The following is a 10,714-nucleotide window of genomic DNA, read 5'->3' as shown; positions in this document are numbered from 1 at the left end:
TGGTTGTTTTTTGTTCAACTCGTCATATATTTAGTCAGGCGCGGAGACGTACTATGGGGCCTTGGTGGTGCGTGCTCTTTTGCGTTACCATGGAAACGCGGCTGTGGTTTCTATGCGTTGCTGGATCATGTCCAGTTCAAACAAGTTAAAAACTACCGAAAACATTAATGACTTTACAATGTTTCCATACAGACTTACCAAACTCCCACCTTTACTGCCACAGCGGACATACAGGCAAGTTAAACGATACTGAGTTTAGAGGAGATTTTAAACAAATTCTGCTAATGCTAACTTTAATTTTTTTCCCCCCTTCAGAGCAAGACATGTCCTCTACGATGGGAATGGGCAAATTACAGCCGACGGTGAACTAAAAGCAAGTGTCACTGTCACACTTAATAATGACTTAACGTTAATAAGAAATGCAATTCTTATATTTTATGTAATTTCAAGCTAAAACGTGATCATCTGCAGTAATCTGTTTGTATTTTCAGTCGCAATTGACTGAGGGGAGCTGTGTTTATAGTGGTACACAAAGGAAGCCCCAATTCCTCTTGTACTTGGAAAACTATCTGGACAAAGAACTGCATGCTCTGAACCCCAATCAACCACAAAATCAAAAAGTTAAGCTACAGGTAGTTTTCAACTTTGCACACAGTTCCATACGGCATTCTATTACTTCAATTACTCAACTCTCAATGTGGTTTTGTCCCCAGGTGTACCGGGATGCCTTTTGTGCTTTCATAAAAGAGTTTCAAACTTATCAGGGCTTTCTATCTGATATCAAAAATGAATATGAACACATTTTAGGTCAGTATGCCTTGCCTGTACCAATTACCAAAAGTATTTGTATTAGACCTTGGGTAAACTCCATATTTTGCTTTGGCTTCCAGCTTATCAAGATGACCAATTACAAGAAATGGAAACATTAAGATCTCTTTTAAGACATGCCACTGAAGAAGGCAATAGCAAGATTCAAGCTTGCAGGGAAAAGGAACAAGCTGAGATCACAAACCTGAAAAAAGAGAATGAAAAGCTACTGAACATTATTGAGACTGAAAAAACAAATGAGAAAAACACACAGACTGTGGTATGTGAAATTATTTATTATGATAGTACTGTTTTATTCTTATTGTAAAGGAGAGTTGAATTACCATTGTCCTTTTTTCCTTAGGTAAACCGTTTGCAGTCGGAACTGTCAAATCTATATCTTCAATACCGAGATGAATGTGATGCTCGGAAGTTGTTGGTATATCAACTTAACGGCCTTACAGTGAAAAATGAACAATCTCAGAAAACAAGTAAGGCCACACAGTTAACAGCATAGTGGTTCCCGACCAGGGGGGCGGGGCCCTCAAGATGTCAGCTCATAAGAAGTTTTTTTTAAGCAAATGAAAAGAAAAAAAGTCATATATGACAGGAGTACTTGTGTGTATTGTTGTATTGTATTGTTTTAAATGCTTGTTGGCCATTATTTTTGTATAAATTAACAGTAAACTAGGTTCCTCTACTGCTCAACATTAGACAACATTTTCATTCAATGAAAAACAAAATTGACTGAAGAACATTATAGCTATTGGTATACATTTACATTTTTTATATTGATGCCATTTTTATTCATCATGTGAAATATTGTTCGCACTTACACAAGGCAATAACATATACCTCAAAGATAATGAATGGTGATAATTGTGTGTTTCAAGAGGAGACTACAGACCCAGTGGCGCTCCAACTTTCTCTGAAGGTTTGTCGCAAAGACCTCACAAAAACTCAAGAGGAGCTCACCAGATTCAAAGCAGAATATTGGGACGTGGTGCCTCGTCGTGACTGGGAAGCTTTAGAAAAAACACATAATCAGACACTTCAGCAGGTATGCTCACTTCACACACAATCGATTTTTACTGATGTCACCAATTTATTTGCCCTGCAGCTCAAGACACTGCAAGATGACTTTGATGTGATGAAGACTGAGTTTGCCACACTGTTGGAAATCGATAAGAAAGGTAGCCTGCAAATGGAAGCACAACATGTGACTGGAAAGGTACATTAGAGCCATAATTCTCTACCACAGTTAAATACTTTTATGTGATATTAAGTAAAACTCAGTTACTTAAAAACCTATTGGTTAATTTGTTTTAAATGCTAAAAATAACTATTCTGTTTCAGGTGGAAGAGGTGTTGCAGATGGTGAATGAGACCAACACTCACCACTCACAGTCAATCATATTAGAGAATAACATGATACCTGCCCATCGAATCAGGTATGGCAACACGATAAACCTTTTCACATGTGTAGCATAGTATTTTACAAAAGTTGTGTGTTCATCAAGAAAAGACCAAACGGCATCCTCCAGTCTGAAGTCAGAGGAGCTGAACACACCTGTGGCTTCAGTTCTAAACAGTCTTGAAAACACTAATGAACGACTGCCTTCTCTCAAATAACTCTGACAAATTGGTATGTAGGAGCTAATATTTTGCTAATTGTGTTCCATAAATATTTTGGTTTTCCAAAATTGTATTATCTTTTATTATCTTTCACACAGCCTGAAGAACCTGACAAAGTGTTTTGCTCTCACAAAAAACAAAACAGATACAGGCACTGGTACCACAGATATTGAATTTTGACTAAATGAAAAGTGGTCATGTAATGACATCTTCAATAAACATTTTAACAAACTAACCACTAATGAACAATTATAACTAACGCGTAAACGAGACATAATCAACCCTAGTTCCTAAATTCAAAGGCTACGTAATCATAAGGGTTACATATAGATGGTCTCAAGTTATTATTTTGTTTTTCTGTGCAGTGCAGTTCTTTTTCATCACCGTGTCTGGAAACATAGATTATTGAAATGAGCTCAGTTATGTGGTAGCAAAGCTGATAAACACTTGCACACTTGACATGAACATGATAAGTTCATCATAGGGTCATCATCACGAGAAAAGCGCTATATGAACGTCTTTGTTTCAAAACTTTTTGTTCAAAAAGTGCTTACAGTATTTAATAATAACTTAATAAAAAAGATTAGCATGTGAAACGCAGCTCTTTAGTTATTTAGACAATATTTTATTAATTTATCCATTTAGTGCATTTTATTTTAGTCCAATTCTTTGTCCACATGAACAGAAAGGTTTTGTAGATCAATCTTGGCCAGTTCAAACACAATAATAGACGATCTCAATTTTACAGTTGTTTGAAAATTCTCTTAAACTCGGCACCAAAATAGGATATTGATGTTTCTATAATAAATTAAGAATATTGGTAATATTTCGATTAGAAGTTTTAGTTTTGAGAAAGAATGGAAGCAAAGGTCATCTCGAAAAAAACGTTCCGAACATAAAATGTAAAAAAAAAGACTACATTTAGAGTATAAAATATATAAAAGACTACATTCCCATAATTCCCCGCGTTGATTACAGCTTTGAGCGCGTGCTCCCTTCGTCAGGGCAAGCAGCATAGTAGCAGCAGCACTGTGTGGTCGTGCGGCCGGCCTCGGCTTTGGTCAGAGGTAAGTTGTATTTACTTCTTTTTTAAGCACTCTTGTTGAATACTGTGAATGGAGATGCACAGGAAACACACTAGAGCTCATGCAGACAGGCTAATGAATTGTAATAACGCTATATAAGCTGTTCTATTAGCTGTTGCCGCACTATTGAAGCACAGGGCACGCCTATGAAGGGTAGCTGTCTGGGGTCCAGAACTATCGCGGGCCTCTGTAAAGGAATCAACACTTGGAGGAGGCAAGATATTTTTAGCAACCGCTGAACAGGCCTTCATCAGGCAAAGCTGTCTCTTCAGCAAGGGACAAAAACCTTAAACTAGCCGTGGGTAAAGCGTGGAGTCTTGCTAGCAACAGTAGCAAACAAGATCTCACAAGCTACTAGCATTTCGTTAGCCCGCCGCCAGTCATGCAAAATTCATGTTATTGTATCCAATCAGAGGCAACTACAAACTAAACAGCTCATAATGTTGACCTGGATTTAATACCAATGCAGTGGCTCCTCTGCTCCCTCTGAGACAACACAGTACAGTTATGTGGAAGCGCACGACTGTTCCTGTCAGTGACACTCCGGCTGCTGATGTGATGTGCTCAGCAAAACACGCCTGGGTAGGATTTGTAACGTGACTGTCATGTTTTTGTTGGTGGAATGAAGTCATAAACCTGATGAATGGTTTTTTTTTATTACTAAACAGCATTGCAATTGCTAATGATTATGTTACATTGCTTATCATCTTTTGAAGATGCAATCAGCATTGTTTGGATGTAACATCTATCCGTCCATTAATGATAGTTTTGTATTGTATAGAATAATAGTATTAAATAGTCATCAGTGTCAGAGCTGTTCTATTTTTAGACTGCTGGTCGTAGGTCTTTGTAGTGAATCATTCAAATAGGTGCCTTTAGCATGGATTTGAAGTGGTCAAGCTCACCTGTAATAGTCACCAGATAATAATGTCTGTTCCACACTGTAACATTTGATAATGAATGGAAATGCATACTTTGAATCTCTGCAAAGAGTTGCCACCCTATCGAACCAATTCAGCAGGAAGTCTTCGAGCCTACAAAAGATTGTGGGCTGCATTTGGTCCCCAGGCCGTAGCCCCTGCACATTTTTACTCTCATTGTTATACAAATGTCAATACATTTTCTCTTGTTTTCTGTGTGTGTTCTGTATGTGTAGGGTAAACCAAGATGGTAGACCAGCCTGTGTGGGAGCAGATAGGATCCAGCTTTGTGCATCACTACTACCAGATGTTTGATTCTGACAGATCACTATTGGGGTCTATATATGTGAGTGTGATATACTTTGTATAAGTAAACTTTTATGGATCTCACACTAAATATTTTTCTATCACTCAATGCAGATTGATACATCTTGCCTTACATGGGAAGGACAGCAGTTCCAGGGAAAAAATGCCATTGTTGAGAAACTCACTGTGAGTCTTCTGCATCCCTGCTCATGTCCTTTGTGATGTCTAGTTGCTATTTGTTTGTTATATTTGAGTCAACAAGCAAGAGATATGATGATGAAATTCTTATAGCCAGACCTGTATGTTTTGTTTAATGCCTTTAGATGATGGCTTCCTCAGAAGGGTCATGTGATGTCACGTTTCGTATCAGGCTATAAGAATTTCATCATCATTACTGTCAGACGACCGAATGAACATAATTGGACTAATCCAGAGATACAGCATGTCAACCTTTTTATTAACAACTGAGATGGTTTAAAGGAATAGGCCACGGTTTTTACATACTGAGATATGTTCTTACCTTAGCTTTGACGAGTTCTTTAGGACCTGTCTGATCTTCACCAGTGCCTTCAGTCACGTAAACACAGCACAGACGGCGTTAGCATTTAGCCCCCCCCCCCTCTCCACTATAGCTCCAAAACAGGTCAAGATAGAAGCTACCAAGCTCTCCCACGCTTTCCCTATTTAAATATGGTTACGTGAAGTGTTACACTACAAAGTATAATTACAGGGAAAACGTGGAAGAGCTTGGTAGCTTCTATCTTGACCTGTTTTGGAGCTATAGAGGAGAGAGGGAGAGGCTAAATGCTAACGCCGTCTGTGCTGTGTTTACGTGATAGAAGGCACGGGGGAAGATCAGACAGGTCCTAAAGAACTCGTCTAAGGTAAGAACATATCTCAGTATGTAAAAACGGTGGCCTATTCCTTTAAGACCAAGCACCACTCAAGTTCTTGATGTTACTTTAGTCTTTGATTAATGTAATTATGTGTCACTGTTTTGCTTTCAGAGTCTCCCTTTCACAAAAATAGCGCACAGTATAACGGCGCAAGACCATCAGCCGACCCCTGACTGCTGCATAGTGAGTATGGTCGTAGGACAACTAAAAGTAAGTGTTAAAAAAAGGAGGAAAAAAACAAGTGTCCTGTTGTATTAATATATGATTTATATGTCGCATAAACTGGTAATCAGAAGACATAATTGTAGAGCAATTGACATGTTGCACAAACTCTACTTCTGGCTACCTTACTTTACAGTGTTTGAACTTCCTGTCCTGTCCTGTTTTTTTTTTTTTTTTTGCGTATTAGTGTAGTGTCACTCAAAAAAAATAAGATTATCTGTTACTTGGACAGCAAGTTCAACACGGGAAAATTAAGGCAGCCCAAACTAGCCATGCTTCCTCGTTAAACTTGTACAGCAAGGCACTTGTGGATAATCACCACAAATGTAAATCAATACTAAGCGGTTAATATATAAAATCCTCCTTTGGACAAGTGTTGCAGATTAGCAGTTTTGCTATTCACCTTATTCCGGAAGTTCGCGTGGGCGCCGCCATGAATTGTGCCCGCCCCTTCTGTCCTATTGGTTAACATGGGACTGGAGAAGTCCAGATAAAATCAGTTACAACATGAATGCAAAGCCGAGCCACGCAGAGAAACGGTGCAGTGTTGACTTGTTGGTGCAAATGAACATCACAAATCAATCAATCTACGAAACGTCAGATTTTAGCTGCACTTAATGAATGTGTCAAGACAACGGAAGTGCAGAGAGAAGGCAAAAGTGGAGGAATAAGGTGAATAACACAACAATGCATCTGTTTGTCCAATGCCATTGTTGTGTCCATATCAATGAATAAAATGCATTAGTGAATGAAGTGTATTCATAAAGGTAGGCGTTTTTGTCTTTATACTAAAAGCCAAAATTAATTGTAGTTTCATATAAAAATGAATGATTTTTTTTATTCAGACTGCAGTGCTACATTTGGCTTATGAAACATCAAATCAATGTTTGCCTTCAAGACAAAAACACCTACCTTTCTGACCACAGAAATCTCCTTCAGTGAACTATTTACATGATAAATGTATTGTTTTTACTTTGTTCTATCTGACCATCCTGAAAAATGTACTGTCTGCAGTGCATCTTTAAAGTCTGTTTATTCAAGCAAAACTGGCACTAATCTGTCATAGGTCCTATGACCTAGGAATAAAACAGGACGGGAAGTTTGAATGCTTGTGACTTCTCGTGCAATAAGCCGTTTATAGCTTTGGTCTCCTAGAACAAAACCAAACCAAAATGGTCACATTTGCAAATAAAATGTGTAGGTATTCTAAGCACTGCCCAAACAACTCTGTGATACATGGTGTCAGCAGTGAGTGATATCATTCCCAAAACGGTTCTTCCTGCACACGCAGGCGGTCCCACAGTCTAGCAATCACTGCAGTTACATGTAAAGTTGAATTTCCTGCCTTGTCTGACTCGTACACGTTTGCCAAAACCCATGTAAACCCGAGAAGAACGACCCATGGGTCCCATAAGTTTCAACAACTTGGAATACAACATTTATATAGGCGCTGATTTATCAGCTTGATTTGACACATTTTATAATACGCTGTTGAGGAGAAGCTATCTGGCATCTCCTGTGCTGTTAGTGTATAAAATATGTGAAAAATTAAAAAATTATCTTATTGATTTATTTGCATTTGGTCTTGTGTTTACAGGCTGACAATGACCCTGTTATGGGATTCCATCAGACATTCATCCTGAAGAATATAAACGACTCATGGGTGTGCACCAATGATATGTTCAGGCTGGCCATTCACAACTTTGGCTAACCCTCCCACGTTTTGGTGGGCAGGGGCAGCCATATTGAAGGGCATATAGATGATGGAAAGGGGAGGGAGAAAATGAGGATGGAGAAACATTCCTCCCTTTTCGGCACTAAATTATGCCCATTTGACAAACACGCAGCTACTGGATTCTGTATGTCCATCAATGAACCTCATCTTGGTGGGTTATCAAACCACCCCAGCTTGTTGAAATGGTTGCTTACTGGGTCAGCCGACCAATCGGAGGCCCCTGTCTGCCAATGCACTACTGATCTGCATGAAGCTGGGAGCCTGTCATTACAACATCTACACTCAAGCAACCACAAAGGAAAAAACGCTTACCAACGCCATTAACTCATCTCTGCTCTGTTGTCCAGTGTCCACTCTTTACTAATTCTACTGTTGACCTCACTGCTGACAACTCCGTTCTGCTAGCACTGTTGTCGACTGGTTTGTAGATCCATGTTCAGGTTCTGGTTTAGTTTTGGCTTGTAATTGTTTCTTAGAGAATAACTTAAGCTTGCCTTTGAGTGTTCAAAATGAGTTTTATCTTTTTCACAACTGTTAACTTTTCCACGGTTCATTCTCTATTGCCAGATTTTGCTCTTGCAAACCAAAGAATCGTGGAGGACACATTTTCACATTGCTGTGTGAAAGGCTTTTATCCTGCATATTCTCTTTTTTTTTCTTGGTCTCCCTCTGTTCCGCCTCTCTCATACAGATGTCAAACCGTTATTAAGGATTACAGCAGCCACGATTCACAATAAACCTGGACTTTTTTTTTCTTATGTCTTTCGTGTCTTTAATCCCAACAGAACGTCCTAACTTGAGTATGGCTTCGAGCAATGAAACTTAAGATGCTTTGTTTATTTAAAAAAAAAATAATAATCCACATTTCTATTCCTTTCATAACAAAGCATTTGCTATTGCCTTCATAAACTAGATGACCAGCATAGTCTATTTCAGGACCTGCTGGTCTTTGTTGATTACATATTTGGGTAATCACTTAAATGTCTGACTTTCTCCACCGCGCTAAATGAACAGGACTTCAGCTCATTATTGGCCTCTTTAACTAAGCCACGGATGACAAACAGCAGAGGGCGCTGGATCTACAGCCCTATTCAAACTATGCTTTGGACCTAAACACCAGACTAAATGTTAATGTTTTTTTCACTAGAATATTCTATCAAAATAGTGCTGGGTTAAATAATGGCAAACACCAGTGTAAAGCTATTAAGTATTTTATTTTGACTTCATTATGCCTCAGTACCAAACATATAATTTTACAACTCTTTGTTTACAATGTGTATTTACTTGACTTTCAAAAACTCCGCAATAGGTCAACATTGACAGCAAGTTAAGTTTTACTGCTAAAGTTGTGAATAGCGAGCCTGAAACTTTCATTGATGATAAGCCACGAATTGTTAAAAAACTTCAAGATAAAGCTTTGTTGAAAACCCATGATGTGGTCATTATCTACCTGCAAACACAAAAACACAGCGTTTGTTGAAGTAGAGGGTTGAAATAAATACAGGCCTATTTATAATTAAGTAACAATAAAATAATGTTTTGTGTCATTCAAACATATTTACCTGGTATTTAATGGTTACTTACACTTAGTTGCCCTATAACTGTAGTCATAACGTAGGTGTTTGCCACAATTTGATGATCATGACTGGTGATCTCACGCCGTATATTTTGGATTGGAAGACCCTTTCATACAAGAAATAAGACAAAGTACATGAAGAGTAATTAAAATTATATAAATCCAGTGCACTAAAGTTATTGCTACGAATTTTTCACTTTCAAAGTCAAAAACATATAACAAACTATAAAAACTTTGCTTTATGCATGACCTGGCATATTGTATTGCATTGTACTGTATTATACTATATAATAGTACCGATATTATTACAAAGTGAAGCCTTATGTGTAATCAAAAACATGAAACAAAACATGTATAATAGGTCAACCCTCCAGCCAGGTGATTCTGACCATAAGGCTGGACAATAAAGTATATAAACAAACAAGGGACCAATGGTAGAACGTAACAGAGTATCACAGTACTACTAGAAAGCTAAATTTGAGATTGATTTTACCTCATTACATTTTAGAGCATGTATCAGGACTTTCTACTTCACATTGTAAAAACTGGATTTTCAATTTTAGAATGTATTTTTAGTTTGCAATTGGTGTAGAGTGCTGTGCAATGTTGTAGTAAAATAGTAGTTTAGATAAAGTCATTTAAATAAAAAAAAAATATCAGCAGCACATTAACAGCAACATTTTACCTTCAACGGTACAAGTGCAATTGAAAGTGGAAACATTTAAGCTTTTACTAATATAGAATGTTCGTCTGATACATTAACGTAGCCTAAGTATTTTTAGGTCTTGGCCCCTGTAGCCTACATTTGTAGGTTCAGGCTACTTAAGTATAAACACATTTAAATTGAGCATTTCATCTCCCAGTGCAAGGTTGCAACCTGTTGAACAGGTCCTCTCGTCTTGCATGCAGAAGAGAAACAAGTTATTTGTTTGTTTTAAACTGGTGCCAGCTTTTATCTTTAGGAACAGATGGCCTCTTGTGGTAAAAGTATTTTATAAAAAAGTGAACTTCATGTTTAAAGACACAGATCTTATAAAAGAATGTGTTGATGTGTTTACACAGCAGAAAAAATAAGTAATAAAGGCAATTTTATTGCCATAATAGCTTTAGTACTTACTTTGATTTTTGCCATTATTTGATCTTTCCCATGCAACGTTTGTCCTTCCCATATAGCAGTAGACTCTGGAGTCTGTTAACATTTCAAAGATTGAAAAACACGAAGCATAAATCAATTGTTATAGCTTATAATGTTAAATATGAATGCACTTACATACAAAACCTGTAGCTGTGCCCTGTTTGTATCAAATGTTTGATAGTAAAATTTAACAAACTCAGATCCTATTTTCTCACACTCGGCTTGCTGGTTTGCCATCTCGATGTCTCGATGTCTCGATGTCTCGATGAGCACAACCGTGGAAGCAAAAACCTAAATAATGTAGGCGTGTCAGAATGAACAGGCGGGTTGGTTTATTATGATAGATCCATGGTTGGGACAGCAGGTTGGGACTAGACATGTGGCATTCCAAAGAGTT

General features: G+C 37.8%; 2 protein-coding genes and 2 long non-coding RNA genes across 4 annotated transcripts; 3 read left to right on the top strand and 1 right to left on the bottom strand.

Annotated features, from left to right (window-relative positions):
- The first annotated feature begins 312 nt into the window (after nucleotides 1-312).
- LOC306971467 lies at nucleotides 313-1,308 on the top strand. The gene is made up of 5 exons (XR_013793454.1): nucleotides 313-373; nucleotides 492-632; nucleotides 714-807; nucleotides 891-1,087; nucleotides 1,172-1,308. It is a non-coding gene; the product is annotated as an uncharacterized lncRNA (long non-coding RNA).
- A 340-nt stretch (nucleotides 1,309-1,648) lies between these two features.
- tsnaxip1 (translin-associated factor X interacting protein 1) lies at nucleotides 1,649-2,554 on the top strand. Its single transcript, XM_079567710.1, has 5 exons — nucleotides 1,649-1,867; nucleotides 1,928-2,038; nucleotides 2,164-2,258; nucleotides 2,328-2,452; nucleotides 2,541-2,554. The coding sequence occupies exons 1-4, from the start codon at nucleotides 1,673-1,675 to the stop codon at nucleotides 2,437-2,439; spliced, it is 513 nt and encodes a 170-aa protein (XP_079423836.1). The 5' UTR covers nucleotides 1,649-1,672; the 3' UTR covers nucleotides 2,440-2,452; nucleotides 2,541-2,554.
- Nucleotides 2,555-3,403: 849 nt separating this feature from the next.
- nutf2 (nuclear transport factor 2) lies at nucleotides 3,404-8,364 on the top strand. Its single transcript, XM_079567615.1, has 5 exons — nucleotides 3,404-3,509; nucleotides 4,684-4,793; nucleotides 4,868-4,939; nucleotides 5,761-5,859; nucleotides 7,469-8,364. The coding sequence occupies exons 2-5, from the start codon at nucleotides 4,695-4,697 to the stop codon at nucleotides 7,580-7,582; spliced, it is 384 nt and encodes a 127-aa protein (XP_079423741.1). The 5' UTR covers nucleotides 3,404-3,509; nucleotides 4,684-4,694; the 3' UTR covers nucleotides 7,583-8,364.
- Nucleotides 8,365-9,139: 775 nt separating this feature from the next.
- Nucleotides 9,140-10,547, bottom strand: LOC306972048. Its single transcript, XR_013793480.1, has 3 exons — nucleotides 10,453-10,547; nucleotides 10,300-10,371; nucleotides 9,140-9,289 (listed from the first exon to the last, which is right to left on the bottom strand). It is a non-coding gene; the product is annotated as an uncharacterized lncRNA (long non-coding RNA).
- Nucleotides 10,548-10,714: the final 167 nt, after the last annotated feature.

The sequence above is a fragment of the Gobius niger genome, assembly GCF_951799975.1.
Source record: "Gobius niger genome assembly, chromosome: 12".
NCBI lineage: Eukaryota > Metazoa > Chordata > Actinopteri > Gobiiformes > Gobiidae > Gobius > Gobius niger.
The sequence above is the reverse complement of the archived record's forward strand: the minus strand, read 5'-3'. Positions and strand labels throughout refer to the sequence as shown.